General features: G+C 39.7%; 1 protein-coding gene across 2 annotated transcripts in view; it reads right to left on the reverse strand.

The window, feature by feature from the left end:
* C8H4orf22 (chromosome 8 C4orf22 homolog) overlaps positions 1,847–21,071 on the reverse strand; it is a 528,133-nt gene continuing 508,908 nt past the window's right edge. For both annotated transcript variants that reach the window (XM_021101895.1, XM_021101894.1), the window contains exon 6: positions 1,847–2,084. In XM_021101895.1, coding sequence (XP_020957554.1) covers positions 1,989–2,084 — 96 coding nt within the window. In that variant the 3' untranslated portion in view covers positions 1,847–1,988. The remainder of the gene's footprint in view (positions 2,085–21,071) is intronic.

Below are 21,071 nucleotides of genomic sequence, written 5' to 3' on the forward strand. Positions count from 1 at the left end.
TTTTCCCCCCTGAAACAGTTTGAATAATTTGCTGACATGATGCCCCTTGACTCCCAAATGCTTTAGTGTAATTTCCTACAATCGAGGACATTTTTAAATAAAATCATAACATAATCATCAAAATCAGGACAGAAGCATTTTCTTTCTGTTGCTACCACCTCGTCTTCAGAGAGCACTCGGTTTTCACCAGCTGTCCCCAGGTTCCCTTTACGGGATGCGAATACCACCCAGAAGCTTGTGTTGCGTTTGTCTCCTTGGTCTCAAGTCTGAGATGACCCCTCAGTCTTCTGCTTCGATAATCTTGACACTCGTGAAGACGTCAGGCCAGGCATTTTGTAATACTGTCCCTAGACTTGCATTTGTCTGTGTTTTCCTTGATTGGATTCAGGTTACGCAGCGTTGGCAAGATTACTACAGAAGGGGTGCTGAGGTCTTCGGCTGCATCTTATCAGGCGAGGCCCAAACTCAGTTCACCTCACGGCTCCTCATATTCTCTTTGATCCTTTCCTGAAAGACGCGTATTCCAAGCTTTTCTGCTGCCCCTTCTCTTTTGCGGGAGACCCATGTAAATATTCCCGTTCCTCACCAAACTTCCCATTTATTCATCCACACAGTTCAGTCTAAACTGATGTCCTTTTATTTCACCAGGATTTATTTTTGATGCCAACCTGTCCCCACTTTGGCCAGTGAGAACCCTTTCAAGGTGGATTCTGTGTTCTTCGGATTAAGTTCCCTGCATTCTTCCTGAACTCCTTTGCTTTCTGACACAGAAATAGATCCGCCACGAATCAGCCCTGGACTCAGTCCTTTTCCCAAGGATGCTCTCTTCCCTCTGGGAGAAGCTGTGTGGGGAAACTTCAGACCTGGGCGCTAGGTGTGCTCAGGGATCTTGGGAGTCAGGGCCTCTCAGCGGTCGCCCGAGTGCAGGAATGGGGGCGCATAGACACATTAGCATATACTCTGAACCTGCCGTTTATCTTGAAAAGGATGCGACCATAGCAGGACACGCAATTTAGCACCATTCTCCCCACCCAGACTGGCATCTGACACCTCTGGCCCCACCATCACCCGGCCGTGAACACGCCCTCCTCATCCCACTGGAACCGGGGATGCCCTGCTCTGGGTCCCCCCATCCCCCCACTGAGCAACTTTCCCTTCCCACCTGCCTGTGACCTGGATTGTTTAGAAAGGGAGGAGAAGACAGGGAAGGAGAAGAGGAATCAAACGGGAATTGCACATCACAAACGGCCTCCGAAGGTCTCTGCACAGAAGCCGCCGGTAGGGCGCATTAGGAAAACGCGCCGGCCACTGCCCTGGCGGCCCCATTTCTCCCCAAATCCTCTGATTTCCTTCAGATTTCATTTTCTCGGCTTCTCAGCCATGGTTCCTTTGTCTGGGCACATAAGCATATCAGACTCTTCAATCATTTTACTCCGGCTCTCAGGGGAGACTTCGGGCCGTATTTACTCCTGGAGTGCCACGGGGAATCTGGTATTTCTCTTTCCTTGTGTCCGCCTTCCAATGTGAGAGCTCATCAATAGTCAATGATTTTTGGAGGCAGCGCCGCCATGTGGCATAAGGCTTGGCCCACGGTATTTGGCAAGAGTAAGGACCTGGAACATTTTTGGAATATTTGGAAATGTGGAATATCAGAGGTACAAAATAAGTCACTACTTACTATATCTGTGAAGCGGGAACAAGATTTTCTCCTATGAACTATGGCAATCGGCTTCAGTGTTTAGGGGAGAAATTTAGCAAAACTTCAAATCAGGTTAAGATGCTATTTGTACAACAGTAACAACAAAAAGATGCTATTTGTACCACAAAAAAGCAGTCAAGATTAGGATTTTCCTTCTAATGTCTTTATTAACTTTTTTATTCTGATTTGCCTTATAGCTACAGGACTCATTTATTATTCGAATTTGCATCTAGTCCAGGATTCATTTCCGCTTAGCAAGCCAGTAGGGAACCATCTAACATGTTGGTAGTTAAGTCTTTCTTCTGGAAACGTGATCAAAAATGACAGTCTGTATGTAGAGATCTGTTCGGATAGGGGTTCTGGTCGAGTTGTCACCTGGCTGAGCCTAAAATACACAAATCATATTGTTAATCAGCCCAGTCCAAGCAGGTGATTAGCATTAAATGAATTTTCTTCTTGCTTCAGCATTGTAGCAAACAGAACTAAGAAGGCTGCGGCCATGGAGACGTGTTTATGTTTCCTCCTAGATTTTTTTTCTCAGGAGCAGTGATAATTCCAATCAGGAGTCTTTAGACTCCAAGTTGTGACGTTACTGGAAGTACCTAGGATCAAAGCAATGTCCCAGGTTCATGCTTGTCTAGACCCTGTTGAACTCCATGGGTCACTAACTCCGCAGAATTCCCAGGGAAGGGCTTTGTAAAAACAGGTGATTGCAGGGTAGCAAGTCAAAAGGAACCCTAAATTGATTTTAAGTTTGACAAATAAAAACATCTCAAGTTTGGAACTGGTTCAGACTAGTGGGACTAACGACCTGTGCATGGTGGGTTTCCTGAAATGCTTCTTATCAGTTCAAAAACTATTTGATCTGCTCCCCCCCACACATTATAATTTGTGAAAAAAAATATTTGCTCCTTTTGCTTTTATTCAGGATAGTTTGTTATACTTCTAGGCTCCTAGGAGCTCCTATGGGAGCAAGTATTGATTAATGTGGTGCTGATAAGAGAGAAGACAGATACTCGAAGAGTTAGACAGTATCTATCACTGAAAAATCCTAGTCATTGGGCTTTTTCTATATTTGAAGTACAAAAGACGCTTGTTCTCTCTTCTCTCATAAGAAGAGATGAAGAGAAATTTACATCAGAGACTAGGGATAAGCTTCGATACTGTCTTCCCCTCATGGCATTCATCTGCTGTGCCAGCAAGAAAGACTGTATCAGACTCATCTTTTGTTAAATAGAGAGAGTAAAATTGTAAAGATTTTGAAATGGGTGAGACAAAAAGAGTGATGTCTGAAATGGCTCACTAACCCATGTTTTTTTTTTTTTTTTCCTTCTGTTTTTGTGCTATTTTATAAATCTTTAAGTTGGAAAAACTGAAAGTGATGCAACATAGTATTGTCTACAAAGATGCAAATTCATGGTGCCCCGCGGCATGCAGTTGACTCTTGCCCTGTATTGGGATCTACTTTGCATTGATTGGCACACTAACTGCAACTCTTCTTTTCCCTGTATAAGTCTTGCTCTTTGAATTCTCCTTCGTGCTGCCTGTAGCATCTTACTGGTTAACTCCATAGTTAGTGAATTAAATGAAATCTTTGACACTGATCTGGTATCACTGTGGGAGTCCCATCACACCCTTTTAAGAAAAATGGTCCTGTAAACATTTTTGAGGTTCCATGTTGAGGCCCAGTGGATTCACCTGCTGGTTGAGCAGCCTGTGTTGCTAGAGTATTATGCTTCCTGGGCAACTTTAAACACTTTTTTTTTTCTTGGTTCCCAGAGGTAAATCCCTAGGAGCAACAGAACTTTAGTTTTGCTGAGCCTCTGTTTCTTTACGTATTTTCCTTTTTACTATTTCTGGGTTTGGTTTTTGGAACTTCTACCATGAATAAATTATTCCCCATTGGTGACTGCAATGATTTGGAATTTGCTTTTATGGCTTAATCTTTGTGATCTCTGTAAAGAGATTAATAGATTACTGAGATTTACTCTTTCTTGACTGAGAGAAAACAGAGAATCTGATTTGTTGGTATTTTCTTCTTTGTCTGCGTGGAAGAAATTGAGACTCTCATGCTCATCAGGAAAGAGGACAGTTTTTTGATATACGGACTGATAACTTTTCCATGTTTACTTTCGAGCTGTGGCTAATGTTTAGATTTGAAGATATAAGCTCCCTAAGTGTCTGTGTGTATATATGCTTAGAATTCAGAAAGGCCTTTATGTCTATATGTATGGGTATATATTTTCCTATCTCTGGAGGGAATTCATAAATTAGACTTAAAAGTCTCCCAAATTAAAGAAAATCTGTTCTGATTGACCTATAGAGTTCTTACATAAATAACTTCTTATGCAAGTCAAATATTTATAAAATTCCAGGAAAATGTGTAAATTAAAGTTTTGATACTTTAAATGTGCTATATCTAATGAGTTATTCTCACAGAAATGCTTTAAAAATTTAAGGTCCTATAACTGAGATAAATATTTGGTAGATCAGACGAGTGTAATAATTTTGGTTTAAAACAAACAGCTCATCCTCTGATTTATCAGTGTTAAATGTATGCTTATATTAGTACATAAGCATACATTTTATTCCTGCATTTGGGTTTACTTTTCTTAAACTTATTGAGATACACTGATCAAATAAGCTAACATGACTCCCACACAATCTTGAAGATAATGAGAGGTGTAAGTTTGTATTCAACAAAAGTAAATCATATGCTTACAACTTTATTTCAATAGTAATTTTGCTTTTTAAGTATGTCAGTTTGAATGTCCTTCCCAAGACCTTCAGGTAACATAAAAACTGAGATGGCCATTGGGCTGAATTACATGATGGATATTCCTATGACATTGCGACAGTTTCTAAGTAAGCCAAAATACTGAAGATTTGATGCCTCATTATTAGGCATAATTTTAAGTTTATATACTTTTGCTTATATCCTATGGAAAGCTCCTATCTTTGGTCCTGTTAACGAATGTGTATGTTTTGTCTCTTTAGAAAGATACGTATGTGATGCAGAAAGCTGCAACCTACCCGTTTCTTGTCTGTGGGAATGCTTTGGGAATAGAGGCCGTTCTTAGTGATCTACCTCCGGTTTTCTCTTGAAATAGAAGTTACTTGGTTAAAAATCACAAATGACATTAATGAGTGAGACTCCATAATAAGTAATAGGGAAAGACTAATACGACCATTTGCTTTTGCGTTTCAAAGAGAAAGTAGTTTGGAGGTTTTCCAACACTATGCAGCAGTAATTGTATATATTTATAATTTTATATGTAGTATAATTTCATATATTTATAACATATATATATAAATACTACCATTTCCTGTTATAATTACATACTATATATGTTATCAATAACTGTATTATATGTACTATATATGGGAGTGCTTTTCAGGTTTCTTTTTTTGTTATTGTTCTACCTCAGAACCTGTGTAAAATCCCGCAATTTACTGAGGACCTTAAGGAACTTTTAAAAAAACACTACTTTTTATTTTTTATTAAAGTGTGGTTGATTTACAATGTTGTGCCAATTCGTGATATGCAGTAGAATGACTCAGTCATACATATACATGCCTTCGTTTTTAATATTATTTCCGTCGTGGTCTGTCCCAAGAGACTGGATCTGATTCCCTGTGCTGTACAGTAGGACCTCGCTGTCTTATCCATTCTACAGGTCATAGTTTGTGTCTACTAACCTCAGACTTCCCGCCTGTTCCATTCTCTCACCCCTCCTCCTTGGCAACCACAAATCTGTTCTCTAAGTCTGTGAGTTTGTGTGTGCTTTGTAGAAAGGTTCACTTGTGCCATATTTTATATTCCATGTAAAAGTGATATCGTATGGTATTTGTCTTTCTCTCTCTGACTTAATTCACTTAATATGAGAATCTCTAGTTGCATCCATGTTGCTGCAAATGGCATTATTTCTTTTCTTTTCTATGGCTGAGGAGGATTCCATCGTATATATGTACCACATTTCTTGATCCATTCATCTACTGATGGATATTTAGATTGTTTCTATGTCTTGATTATTGTGAATAGTGCTGCTATGAACAAAGGGGTGCCTTATTTTTTTGAGTTATAGTTTTGTCTAGATATATGCCCAGGAAAGGGACTGCTGGATCATACGGTACTTCTATGTTTAGTTTTCTGAGTAATGTCCATACTGTTTTCCCTAGTGGTCGTACCAATTTACATGCCCAGCAACAGTGCAGGGGGGTTCCCTTTGCTGCACGCCCTCTCTAGCATTTGCTATTTGTAGGCTTATTAATGATAACCACTCTGACCAGGTGAGGTGGAATCTCTTTGTAGTCTTGATTCATATTTCTCTAATAGCTGGTGGTGGCCAGCATCTTTTCATGTGCCTGCAAGCCATCCACATGTCTTCCTCGGAGAAATGGCTGTTTAGGTCTTCTGCCCATTTTCCAATTGAGTTGTTCGTTTCTTTGTTGTTGAATTGTATTATGTAGGTTGTAACTATCAACAGTTGCCATATTGGAAATCAAAATTGAAAAAATTCAAAACACTGATTCTTTTGACCATAGCAATGACAAATACACGTCGAAATGTTAACAGAAATAACATGTCAGTATAAATATAACAAGTATTTTGGGCTTAGGGAGCCCCTGAGAATTGCTGTGATGTGAAAAGGAAAAATGAAGGACAAAAGTTGGAAGTAAATTTTATTTGCTTTAGTTTGTATTACTTGAGTCTGAAAAGAAGTGATGAAATGTGCTAAAATTTTAGCAGAATTTTTTTTTCTATCTTGATGGGCTTGCTTTCTTGGCTTACTGATTAATTACCTATTACATGAAAAGTGTTTCTTTTCTTTAAAAAAATTTTTTTCTGTGTAGTCTATCTAGGTAGCAAAGTTTCCGTGTCTTAGAAGAATAATTTTTTTTGTGCTTTATGTTGAATTTATTGCATCCTTGAATATTTAAGAAAAATTAAAAAGTAGGAAACAAATCAAAGAAAGCAAAGAACTAAAATTCCTCACCTATAAAGACCTATGGTTCTTTAAAATTACGTTAGTGTAATGTTTATTTTAAAATGTTTATTGTTTTAAACGTTTATTTAAGTAAACGGTTAACTCTATTATTTTTGTAGCACCCTGGTCCTATCTTAATTAAGTGTCCAAATAGCCTCTGACAATTTTTTCCCTGATTTTTGCCTTTCCACAATTGGACCTTAAGTATAGAAAAAAATTAAATAAAACCTTCAAGATATATTTTACACCCAAAACTATCTTTGAGGTTGACCAGCGGGCGTCTGAAAAAACCACAAAGATCAATTTTCCCCTCTTTCCAGAGCTACTAGAAAGAATTAGACTTTTCTATAGAAAGCCATGGAAAGGGTTTTGAAATCAGAAGAGGTTCTCAGCCTTACCAAGAAGATTTCTATAGGTATAGTCCCACTAATATTAATATTCTAGAAATCCTGTGCGCATTTGGAAAGTCTCTGGAGTTATGTCATGGCCTGCTGTCTTGTCATATGACATTACTCTCAGGGAAACACTGACTGCAATTCTTGGGAAAATTTCCATCAGATTTTCCCAAATTTATCGGAGTTCTGGTGGGGCTGAGCCGGGTGATATGAGACAACAGTAGTACAACATTACCTGTCATAACTGCAGCTCTTTTTTTTGGCAAGGCCCATGGCATATGGAGTTCCTGGGCCAGGAATCGAATCCAACCCATAGCTGCGACCTACTCTGCAGCTGTGGCAACCTACGACACTGGCTGGGGATTAAATCCGCGTCTCTGCAGTAACCCAAGCACTGTGGTCAGATTCTTAACCCACTGCATCATGGTGGGAACTCCTCAGCTATTGTTTTAAGAGATACAAATATTTAGATCTTACTGCAGACTTTCTAATCTCCTTACTTGATAGTCCTGATATAAACCATTATATCTCAGGATTATTTTATGTCATACCTCAATGCTTCTCTGTAAAATTATTTTCATCCATTTTTTCTGAATCAGATATAGCATTCACAAACTTTTTTAAAAATAAGCTTAATCACTATCTTTAGATGGTTTGTCTAATATTTTGGGGGGGAGGGGAGATATGGTTTATCATGTTTGTTTTGCATGTCACAAAAAGAACTTTTTTTTGTTTTCTGAACTATTCTTATTATGAACCCTCATCAAATTGTTTACATTTGAAAATTATTAGTTATAAATCACTGAGGCTATTTTGGTCCCTATCATCTACAGATAGTACCCTTTTACTCTGATGCTTCCCTGAACTCTCTCTTACAGGTAATAGGTGAGAACCTGTGTCTTCAACGAAAGACAATCTTGGAATCTTGTAGAAAAGGACTATACCAGGTATTTCAATTATTGACATTTCAAAGCTGAGCTGATTCGGATGAGACCACTTTCAGACCGCTTTCAGTCCACCAGTGGACTGAGTCAGGCCATAAAAGAGGACCGCATGTGACAGCCAAGCCAAGATCCAGTGGAACAGGTCTCAATTACAATAGGGCTGAATGACCTAATAGGACGAATTGTATTGCAGCTATTTGTCTGGAATATCGTTCATATTCGTTTAATGTTTTATTTTCCACAGACATAAAAACCAACCTATCTCTTTCTTGTGAAGCAATGTGTAATCCACTGCAATTTGTTGAAGTCTTCTTTTGTAAACTGAAATGAAACATTTAAAAATGAGATCTAATTCCTACTTACTCCTCTAGGATTCAGAAATTTAATTGTCTCCTTACTTTCCATGGCCATTTGGTCATTCACATAGGTTCAGTAAAACTCTGTCGCATCCAATTGAATATCACCTGATTGTATGACCTGTGGCACCAGGGCCTTGCCTGGGATGGCACAGGCGTGAAAACAAGCTCATTTACTCCGTAGAAACGGCCACTCTTCAGGGATTAAGATGTCTTTATTTACTGAAGAAATGCCTACAAAGCCCCGACCTATTTCTTGGCTTAAAAACTCCAAGAATATTATTATTATACATAACTAACTTTAGAATATTTGGGAGACATAGTGAAGAGAGGGATTTACCCAAATTTATAGGTATTTCAGGTGAAATCTGGTGGAGGGCGTTCCTTGGGCTTCCCTCCCGAGCCTCAGGCTGACTAATAACAGAGGGTTTTAAAATCCAATTTAAGATTCCTTACGAAAACTTCCAGGCATGACTTAATTTACTATTTGTCCAAAACTGAACAGATTTAGACTTTACAAAGGAAACTTTAAGATGTCCTATATGGTAAAATAACACCTTTATAGCATCTATGAAAAAAGTTAGGCAACACTAAGAAGGCTAGCTTTACTTTATAATAATCTTCTCTTTGAAATTATGGTGATAAAATGAGGAGAGGACACTGTCAGGGAAAGTTGTGAGCCTGTGAAATGGATTCAAATCAATAGTGGCTACCTGACCACTCACTCATGTAGGGTTTCTCATCACTGAGTGACATTACGACTCTGTAAAATGCAGAAGTCTGATAGCAATGAAAATACTTGTCTGTATAACCGCAAAGTGGTTGTATTTGATGGAATGCAGATGATGTTTGCACTGATTTTGATAGATCAGTTTTGCGTCTGTTTGTAAACTCATTTCAAAATTTCTTATTCCCTTTATATGTCTCTGCTCTTTGAATTTTTCTTGGAGCCAATAGTAACATCTACTGGTCCCTCATTAATTAAGGAGTTAAAAAATGCTGACACCTGCGTTATTATTATTATTATTTTGTCTTTTTTTTTGCTTTCTCTAGGGCCGCTCCCGTGGCATATGGAGGTTCCCAGGCTAGGGGTTGAATCGGAGCTGTAGCTGCCGGCCTATACCACAGCCACAGCAACGCAGGATCCGAGCCGCATCTGTGACCTACACCACAGCTCACAGCAATGCCGGATCCTTAACCCACTGAGCGAGGCCAGGGATCAAACCTGCAACTTCATGGTTCCCAGTCGGATTCGTTAACCACTGAGCCACGACGGGAACTCTGACACGTGCATTTTTAAATCTATATGAGAATCATGATTCTACATTCTTCTAAAAATATTCCTTAGCAATAGGTAACAGGAATGCTAGAAATAATCTCACACACACAACAAACAACAAATAATGCAGTTGGTTGAGAAAATTCAGCACTTAGAAAACTCTGACTTCAAATTCATGAACTGTGGGGAGTTGCTAAAGGACCTCTGCCTGATGTCATCACTAGGTCCCAAGAGAGACAGGATTCCAAGCCAAATATGAAATATGGGGAAAAATAAAATGGTGCGATAAGATCATCGGGTATAAATTAATGAAAGAAACAATGGATGGAACCAAGTAAAAGGCCTCTAACCCTACCCTACAAAGTCTGAGAAACACTATAGTTTATATGTATAAAGGAAACTATGAACCAATCTAAAAGAAAATATAGGTAAATATTTGCCGAATCTAAGTATGGGAATATTTTAAAACATAGATACAGCAGAAAAAATTAGAAAAGGAACTCAATAGTTTGGATTACATAAAAATTGAAAACTTGCACTCCAAAAAACATTACAAACGCTAAAATACAGATACCTAAATTGCAGTGTCACTGGAAGTTCCTGCGTGGCACAGTGGGCTAAGGATCCAGCACTGCTGCAGCTGTGGTACAGTCGCAACTGCAGTGCAGGTTGGATATCTGGCCCAGGAACTTCCACATGCCATGGGTACAGCCAAAAAAAAATTGTAATGTCACTAAAAATATGACAGCTAAAGGTATTCTACTTTTTAAATAAAAAATACTTAAAATTTAATGAAAAAAAAAACCCAGCAAAACTCTATAGAAAAGTGTGTAGAGAGCAATAACAATTACAGAAGAAGTATGATATACGAACATACATGTGAAAGGAATATTCATCCCTAATAATAATTAAAGGAGAAGTTAAAATGACTTCAATACATTTGAACTATAAAATTAACAAAAATTAAAAATAGCAAAATTAACAGAGCATGGTGAATGGACAGTCTCAAGCAGTTCAGTTATAATTGTAAGTTGATATGGTCTAACTGCAAACTGATTTAATAATATCTCTCTAAAGTTTTAGGAATCCATCTGGAAGAAAAAATGAAAACCTGAGCTTTCGCACAGCAAAGGAAATCACGAACAAAATGAAAAGACAACCGATGGGCTGGGGAAAAGATCTGCCAGTGGTGAGACCAATAAGGGCCTAGTTTCCAAATATACAAGCAGCTCAGGCAACTCAATGCCAAAACAAAACAAAGCAAAACAGAAAAGCAAACAACCCAGGCAAAAAATGGGCAGAAGACTTCAATAGACATTTCTCCAAAGAAGACACATGGGTGGTCAGTAGGCACATGAAAAGAGGCTGAGCATCATTCATTATTGGAGAAATGCAGATGGTAACTAAAGGAGGATCACCTCGTGCTGGTCAGGGTGGCCGTCTTCAGAATGTCTACAGAGGATGCGTGCTGGAGGGGCATGGAGATTCGGAACTCTCCCACACTGCCGGTGGGAACGTGAACTGGCACAGGTGGAAAACAGTGTGGAGGTTTCCTAAAAAACTGAAAGTGGAGTTACCATGCGAGGGAGCAATCCCACTCCTGGGCATGTATCTGGACAAAATTATAATTAAAGAAGATGCATATACCCCTGTGTTCATAGCAGCATTACTTCTAATAGCCAGATAGGGAACCTAAAGGTCCATCAGCAGAGGAATGGATAAAGAAGACATGTAGTACCTATGCGCAGTGGAATACTACTCAGCCATAAAAAATGAAATAATGCCATTTGCAGCTACATGGATGCAACTGGAGATTATCTTCCTAAGTGAAGTAAATCAGACAAAGACAAATATTACATGCTATCGCTTATAGAAGAGTCTAAAAAATTAGTACGAACGAACTTATTTGCAAAACAGAAAAGACTTACAGACATAGAAAACAAATGTATGATTACCAAAGGGGAAAGAAGAGGAGAGGTAAATTAGGTGGAGGGATTAAGAGACACACAACTCTATATAAAACAGATAAACAAGAAGGATTTACTGTATAACACAGGGAACTATATTCGCCATCTTGTAATAAACCTATAATGGAAAAGAATTTTAAAAAGAACCTATATATAACATTCATATATGTGTGTGTGTATATATATATAAAACTGAATACCCTGCTGTACACCTGAAGCTAACATTTTGAAAATCAACTATACTTCAATTAAAAAACAAACTTGGTTATAGGGAGTTATTAGTTAAACCTGAAACTACCTACATGTCCCTCGGTGGAAAATTCTTGTATAAATTATGACTACTTTACAGAATATTGTCTACATTGTTCCACAGCTTGCTTTTTTCACTTCATAGTGTAATTCAAACATCTATTCATACTAGCACGTAGGCTTCAGTAAGTGCAGCTTTAACTCATTTTTAAAACTGCTGCATACTATTTTACTGTGTTGATGTATCATAATTTATTTAATCATTGTCCAGTCATGGACATATGGATTATTTCCATTTCTTAAGTACTGTGAAAAGTGAAACCCTTTTAGAACTTTCATTGTAAGTTCATTCAGCACCAGGAAGCAATATTTGTTCACTGAGCACCTATTCAGCAGCATATTACATGGATTGTTTCATTTAATCTTCACAAAAACCTTGTGTCACATGGTTATTTTTACAGATTTAACACATGAGAAAACGAGGGTAGGGAAGTGCCCCAAAGAGGTCAAGTAATTTGTCCTAATCACAAAGCCGATAAGGTCTATTAGCGACAACTCGTTTCCTCCTGCCCCTCTCAAAGGGCTTTTCCTGCCTCAGTCTAGGTAGATTTTCTCCATCCTTTCCTGCTTGTCTTAGAGTTCTTAGCTCTTGTCAACTCCTCCCAGGTATTTTCGAGAGTCCTTAGGTCTTCAGTTCTCACGAGACTTAGGCAAGTGTTTGAATGTCTTAAAATGTTATTACAGTACTTTGTGTGTGGCCCTACATGTGCATTTTTTCCTCTTTTCTTTTTTTTTTTTTGAAATGTCTCTTTTTTGTTATTGCAGTTTTTTACTTTTATTTTTTCCATTTTGTTTTTTGAGCAAATCCATAGAACATGCTAGATTTTTAAAATAAGTTGTGTTTCCCAGAGTTCCCATCATGGCACAATGGAAATGAATCTGACTAGGAACCATGGGGTTGTGGGTTCGATCCCTGGCCTCGCTCCATGGGTTGAGGATCTGGCGTTGCCGTGAGCTGTGGTGTAGGTCGCAGATGCAGCTCAGATCCTGCGTTGCTGTGGCTGTGGTGTAGGCTGGCAGCTGTAGCTCTGATTAGACCCCTAGCCTGAGAACCTCCACATGCCGTGGGTATGGCCCTAAAAAAAAGCAAAACATAAATAAATAAATAAATAAAAATAAAAGAAGTTGTGTTTCCCCAGAGGTTAAGAACCTATCCTCCGGAGCAGCCTCATGTGCTTGTGAGGTGGTGTCCCGGGCTACCAAGTTGAGGCTGCCCTTTGTTTGTTAGTTGTATTGTGTTTTCACTCTTGCTTCAGCTCTTTGAGCCACCAATGTTTCTGCCGAAGATACCCCAATCAGCAGTTACCGTTTAGAAGTTGTCAACATGAGATTATCTCTCTTATCCACAGACCTGATCGCTGTGCTGTTAGTTCCATGTTCCAGCACGTTTCACATCCTTCAACCTCCTTTGGGATGTCAGTGCCTCAGAAACCGAGAGCACCTGCCGGTGGTGGATGGGACTTGACCACCTCTTCAAGCCCAGAAGAAGTCACGCTTTCTTTGTTTTGGAAACCATCCCTTCACCGTGGTTTTGTACCTACAATGGCTCCACGGCTGACTCCTGCGTTTCCGGTGCCTGCCTCTGTCATGAGTTAGCAGGTCTTCAGAGTCATAAAGGAAGTCATTATTTTGTTCTTCAATCCTTTCATTCCGCCAAGAAACTAACCTTTCACCCTTCGCCATGCTCTTTGTCCTGATTTGTGACACACTTTGGGGCTCAAGTTGTCTTTCCCAAATTTCTCTATTCTCATTTCAGTATTTGGCACGTTGTTTAATTAGGCTGTTCTTCCAGTGAGAAGCTTATAACAGCAGTTTTTCATTGTCATGTATGTTTTATTGAAATATGTCCTCTTCACTGCAGACATTCACCTGGGATGGTGAAGGGTTATCACTCATACTTTTGTTACTAAGCATTGATAGACATACAGTAATTTTAAATTATATATATAATTTTTTTCTTTCCTCCAGCATAACTTTTCCGTGCTACACCCATGAGTTCATACATCGGATGCATAACACTAACGCTTATCTCTAGGGGTTGTTCCAAAACACTGCATATAAAATTAAAACCCGTTTTCCAGGTCAAGAAGAGGGCATAACATTTAAGTTTTAAGAGTTTTAATTCATAAAGGCCAAGCTCTATAGTGTAATTTTTAATGTATTCCTCTCAAGGCCATTGATGTGAGCCGCAGTTAGTTGAGTAAATACTTAATTTACATGTGGCAGACTTTTCGTTCAGGTATACCAGGTGATTGCCCAGGGGAGAAAATGTTTAAAAGTGTCCTAGGATGTGGGTGTTTTAGGGCTATAATCAACCAAACATTCAGTAATTTGGGCAGCAAAACCAGAAAGTGGGCAAGGCCTCAGCTTTACTTAATAACTGTGACTATGCCACAGTTAAAACACAGCGTTTACAAGGGCCTCAGAGGAAAATCCGGGAGCCAAAAAAGGGGTGCTGGTGATTTCAGTACGTCCTCTGCCCCACCAGTCAAGTTGCTGTGGAGTTGAGGGAACCCTGTCTGAGGCTTTGAAGAAATCACAGCTTCTCTTAAACTTATTCTATCCAGTATGTTTTTTGTTTGTTTTTTAAGTCCGGTAGGAAATAGACGTGGGCCCTGGGAGAAGACAGAGTGCAAACTGGAGGCCCCTCACCGGGAGGGCGGAGCTTGAAGAGATTAAATTCAAACCACCATGTTACATGTGTTCTCATCAGTAGAAGGTAAGCGAACAAGGTTTAAAACTAAAAATGACTTCTACTAATGAAAACAAAGAAAAAGAAAGTAAAATTTGGCTTTTTGCTTTGGGTTTTTGTTTTTATGCGTCTGTATCACATACAGCAATGACTACAATGCCTACCCATTTATTAACAAACAAACAAACGAACAAACCAAACGAACCTGACACACTGCCATTGCCCTCCACACCTGGAGTCAGCACTCTGACCTTCAGCAAAGAACCCCCCACCTGCCCCTAGGGTTCATTCACCCACCAAGGAGAGAAACACACCAGAGTCAATTACTCTGGTCATTTTCAACTAAAAATAGCATTAGCTCTACATATGTTTCTAGTGTCTAAGATCTTAAAATACTTTAAAGTTAACCTCAAAAGTTTCCAGGATTACTTTTGGCCCTACTATTGGTTTCTTTAGCAAATATTTAGTATTCAGTCTATTCCTTCCACAGATATTTGCTGAGTACCTACCATATGCTGGCGTGGGAGAGACAATGGTGAAACTATCAGAAAGGGTTTCTGCCCCACGTTTCAGCTTACGCTTTAGAAGTCCCTGTCACATATGTCTCAGAGGAGCCTCTGGACAAACCTACCTGACAAAATGAGTCTTGATGAGGCCTTGATGGTGAGAACGGGCACACCACCTTCATCCTATAACGATTCAAGTAAGTAAGGGAAAATAGCAGTGGTTTATCAGTGGAAGCGTCCACTGTGGTCATTCATATTACTGTGGAGGGTGTCCAGAAGTCTTGGTACATGGCCTGTACTTTCTAGTCTATTTGCGCAGTCTCAGGAATATGTAAATTAGACCACTTAAAATTAAGACCATTGACTTAAAACTTGTTTTAGAGGAATGACGTTTGGTTACCTTACGGACATACGGTAAGATAAAACCATAGCTAATAAATATCATAAAGCAGTGTATATCAAATCCAGCTTATCTTTAAGCTCATCTGGGGAGGTATTTAAACATACAGATTCCTGGGCCTGGCCACAGACCAATGCAGTTTGAACCTAAAGAGGGCGGAGCCTAGGGTTCTCCTGATTGGCTGGTGTGAGGAGAGAGGAAGGGGGAAAGTTGTATAGAATTGACAGAAATTGCTACTTTTCCCCCAACTCTTCTTTTTTTCCCAATTTCCAACTACTACTTCAAGCCATGGTGGGCTGGATGTTGCTGAAAATCTCTTTTGATATCCGTTTGCATTCCAAAGTAGTACATTTTTATGTTTGAACAGGTGTACTTTTCCAAAGGAGGAGACTGGATTGGGAGCTCCTGTTGCCCAGTGAGGATACTGATATACAAAGAGAGAAGAAACGCAATCCGCTAAGTCAGGGCACCGGGGCATCACACATCCCTTCCTCGTTCTGTGACCCTGGGAGTGAAGCAGAAGGTTTGTGCTGTGATAGTATCTTTTGTTTCAACTTCCTACATCTAATAGAACCATTAGGTCTAAGATCTTTGACCATATTTTTTGGGTTGGTTTGCTTTTGTCATCAGCCATTTATCAAGCAACTTCATTCAACATGCACTCTATTAGACACCAAACAAAGTAACAAAAAGGAGCTCTGTCCTACAGCATTTGTTTTTTCATACAACTGATTTTCTCTTGCACACCAATGAAGGTCAGCCCTCAGAGAAATCATCTCTTTTCAAAATGGCTTAATCATTTTCGTACTTAGAAATTTTGATTCCAAGTCATAACACATGGTACAGGCGTCCACTGAATTTTGTAGAATGCTAAGAACTCATTAGACTTGGCTTCCACACTGGGGGTTCAGTTTTCTCTCACGGCTTCTCTGCCATCACTTCCTTTTCTGTGACTTGGTCTCAACCCTGCTTGTACTTAAGAATCTCATGGGGACGGGGGCTCTTAAAAACCACAAATGCCCAGGTCTTCCACCCAGACCAAATGAACTCGAATCTTTGAGGATGAGGCCAGGCATCAAATATTCGAAAATGTTCTAGGAGACTGTGATATTTTGCCCATGCTGAGAATGACTCTTCAGCGAAAAGGCATTCCTCTCCCTTCCCATCAGCCCTGCCCTGTGCTTCCCCTTTGTATGTGATGGTCCATCCTACGAGAACACCTCACCTGCTCCAGTCTTCTTGTTGTCACCATCCCCAGCTCTCAGTTCAGATGCCATCTCTTTGGTTAACTTGTCCTGGAACACCTTAGGTGCAAAGTAAATTCTGCCTTCTCTGAATTCTTATAGACACTTTTCTAGCTTGCCATTTCTATGCATATTTTATTTTCCCACGTGCCCATCAATTAACCTGTAAGCTTTTTAGGGCAAGAAACCCACCTTTCTGATTCACTGTGTATACTCCACAGTGCCCAGCAGTTACGTTAGATGAGGAAGAGGCGGCTAGAAGGAAGAGTGAAGAGTGACAGATTTTACCGACATCTCTCCAGCCCACCCTCTTCTCTGGCCTCATGCAGCATCAGAAATTCCGCCACCCCCGCAACAAGTGTTGGTGTTAGGTGAGACCTCTCGGCCACTTTTTCTACATAGAGATGCATCCTCTAAATTTTCTCTTTACCTCAATGTTCAGGTGATGGCGATATTTAAAGCACCAACTTGGAAAATTTTGCACCACAGCAGGACTGCTGGTTCCAGTCCTCTTTCATCCTTACCTGATTACTGTCGTGCTCTCACAGCTCCGGTCTTTCTCCCTAGTCTGTCCTAATCCACACCTTCTAATTTCTTTACGACGTAACTCTCATCCTGTTACTTCCCTGTACACGAGCCTGGACATGCTTCCAGGATCCTCACGAGTCCTGCATTCAAGGCTTTTCATGAGCTTGCCACGCTTCCTTCCCATTCTGCCCCTTCTCCAAACCAATGCAGCAGCCAAAGGGAACTATCGAGGTAGTCCTGTCCTTTGTTTCACTGTCAGCGATCTCACCTTTGCTAATAGCTTCCATTCCTGGTATTACCTTCCTCTCCATTTCTATGAGTTTAATTCCAACCACTCTTCAAGACCAGCTAAAAGATAAACACCTACGCATCCCCAGGGCTGACTCCCGCCCCAGGTCAAAGCTCAGCTCGTCTCCCACTGAATTCCCAAAGCCTTTCTCTTCTTTGCGACATGGCATTTTCTTCCTTAGGTTGCAGTTAGGTTTTGTCATGCCTGTTTCCTTAAAAATCCTCCAAGCACATAAAAGGCAGGGGTTGAACACTTGCTCATCCCTGCACTCTCCATGGTGTCTCACATTTAAGTTTAAGCTCTATCACTAGACTCTGCTCCTAATGATCTCTGTGACCTTGAGCACGTCATTAAACCTGTTTGTGTCAATTTGTTCATAAATCAAATACCTATTCTAATTTAAGTCTTAATATTCTAACTTAATGGCCTTCATTTGAGGCGGCTTACATTACATATTCCAGGACTGCACAAGAACACTTGAAAGTGCCCACCAAAATAAAAGTTTCTGTATAACCTCGACAAAACCTAAAATTATGGCTACACTAGCTATTTCCAATGATAAATTCCTGTAGTTTTTTTTTTTTTTTTCCCTGACTTACTTGGATCGATATAGAATGGAGTAACTGTATGTATCCTTTCTGGCTCAAGCATTAGAGACATAACCCACTTTCAACTTTTAATCAGAATAGCATTATGTTTGTGTGTTTCGAGGGAATCACTCATTCATTCATTTATTCTATGAGTACTTGAGTATCTATTAACCAGACATTTTTCCAGGCGATGGGTTTTCACATTCGTAAACAGAAGAGGGGAGGGAAGGGGGGAAGCTGGTGTAACTATGGAAGACTTTGCCTGTTTTAACCATTCTACACAACGTCTCATCTTACTAGCATATCGTGAAGGGTTTAAACCACCTATGTTAGGCTAAGACTCAAAGCAGGCTCTTTCATCTTTAATGTTTCCCAAAAGCAAAAGAAAAATGCCTTTTTTTTTTAATCTCCCAGATAATGTAGGGGAGTGAGTGCAAAGTGTGTCCACTCAATCCTTCTAAAGATAATACACTGGAAACATTTTGGTGGGTGTGAATCACTCAGACAAGCATTCTTCACTCAAAAATAGAAACCGGCCTTATTTGTTCCAGATGTTATACAGCTGCAGGGAAGTTAAAGCCAGTGGTCCTGTTTTCAATGCAACCAAACTCTTATTGCATTTGGAATTTCTAAACCCATGAACTCATATTACTTCTTCTAAGACCTGCACAGTTTCCTTTTTTCCACTCTTACCATTCACTAACGACGATGTTTCGTGGGAACCACGCACGCTCTGGCATTAACGAGTCTACATCCGTGTCAGACAAGGGAGACACATCCTGTTTACCACTGTTGCCACCTTTCACTTACCTTGACCTCTTTAATTTTAAGCATAAAGTATTTCAAAGAGAGTCCTTGAAGGAAGGAAAAGAAGAGCTGAGTTGTGTTTTGCTTACAATATTTTATAGCACTTTATGGAGTTCTAGGAAGGTGTTCATCTTGCGAAGAATTTTGAGCAAAATTATTAAGAAAACCATTGAGTATAAAAATGTAACTCATATTGTTTGCAGTTCTAGAAACTTGACCTATTGGCTTACTTCTTGATTCTGCGATAGGCCTGTAAGAGACGCTCCGTGGATGCATGAAACAAAAGGATCACAGCGCTTTGGAGAATGTGAATAAGAAATCAAGTAGGCAATGTACAAGCTAATTTTATACCTAGTCCATAAAAATGAAAATATACGTGGTATATTTTGTTTGAGAGCACTTGTGTTTGGAAACGGAGCCCCAGATCTCGAGAAGGCTTTTTATAGAGAAGGCTTTTTCAAATTGTGGTTCATGGACCACGTGCAGCATAATCACACTGGCTGCTTCTGAAAATATGAACTTCTGGGCCCAGCTGAATTAGCGTCTCTGCGACTTGGAACTGGGGATGTAGAGGGACTCTAGAGATCAGAGAACACCGATACGACGCACTCCCACCTTGGGTTGTGAACAGTAGAGCCTGGGAGGTTAAGTGAATTTCTCCAGGCCGTGTAGCCACGTCGTAGTAAAGTAAGGCCTAGAAATGTGTTCATTGTATGAAACCAGCATTCTTTTTCGGTAAGCTTTTATCTTCAAAATAACATTTAAAGAACTCTCGGTACCTAAATATCATTGGATGTCTCCGTCACTAATTCTTTACTTTTATCACTAATTAGCTAAATCCTTATTTATTCAAGATTTCGAAAGTACTTTTCCTTCAGACTTGTCATGAATATTTTGAGTGATGATAAAAATCTTCCAGGAAAAAAGATTTTGTATTTTATGGATTGTTGACTAATTCTTTGAAATCTTATGATTATTTTGGAAGTGAGTGTTTTCGTTAAAATTATTTGAACGATCTAAGTAACAATTTGGATTCAATAATGATTCTTCAAAGACATTCACAAACTCTATAATTCATGACATACCTTCTTGATGTATGTCTAGGGTATTAGTTAAAACAGAGCCCTAAAATAGTCTGTGTGATGCCATTCAAAACGGATTTGAAAATTTGTCTCTCACACACCTTAATGATGCTGTTAAACATTTTATACCTTTTCTTATGCATGTAGTTTAGCCTTTAAAAAGGAAAAGCCTCTGCGAATGCTATTATGAAGTTTTCTATAATTCGCCTTAAATGATGACATTTTGACATCCACCTATGATGAATCAAGACGTACCACCAGAGAGGAGACGTGCTCATAAACTTCTCTGCTATTCACAGATTCCTAATAAATATTGCCCTAGGGATTTGGGGGTCAGGTCCCTCAGCTTACTAATGAGAACCTGAGAATAAAGGAAGAGTAGCATTCTTTTGAAGGAGACAGTGTTGTGTCACAAACTGTTACCGTGGCTGTTAACCCTAACTCTCCCAGTCTCTTGAGGGAATGTAAGCTGTAAGGAGTGTTATCTTTGTCTTACAGGAACTGACTAGAAGAGAAAAAACGAGATGCCACCTGAACTGGTTAGAACCGACCAAATCTAAGATGGCGGGAGATCCTATCTCCAGGAGACTTTGAGCCTCACTGTATGCTCACACCCACCATAATTCATTAGCATGCCAAGTGATGGGCCTGCCCGAGGCCACAACAGGAAGTACCAGACGGCAGAAGGAAGAAAAAGAGGTGGCACTCCAGTTCCAGGAAAAACCCCACCTACTCCCAGAAAACCAGTGTATATGCCTCCCCTCATCAACCCTACCTTTAAAAATCTTGCCTTCTGGTCACCTCCTGACTAGAAGTTGATCTGCAAACTAAGTTCCTGCTTCTCCATTCTCTGACCATTGAATAAAGCTTGTACTGTTTCAATCTCAGCATCGGTTTCATTATTGGCTGTGAATCCCAACAAGAAAAGAACTTCCCTGCTGAGGCCCAAATGGGGGCCCGGAACACCAAGCAGGTAACAAATTTGCTAGTTGTCCA

The sequence above is a fragment of the Sus scrofa genome, chromosome 8, assembly GCF_000003025.6.
Source record: "Sus scrofa isolate TJ Tabasco breed Duroc chromosome 8, Sscrofa11.1, whole genome shotgun sequence".
In the NCBI taxonomy this organism is placed as follows: Eukaryota; Metazoa; Chordata; class Mammalia; order Artiodactyla; family Suidae; genus Sus; species Sus scrofa.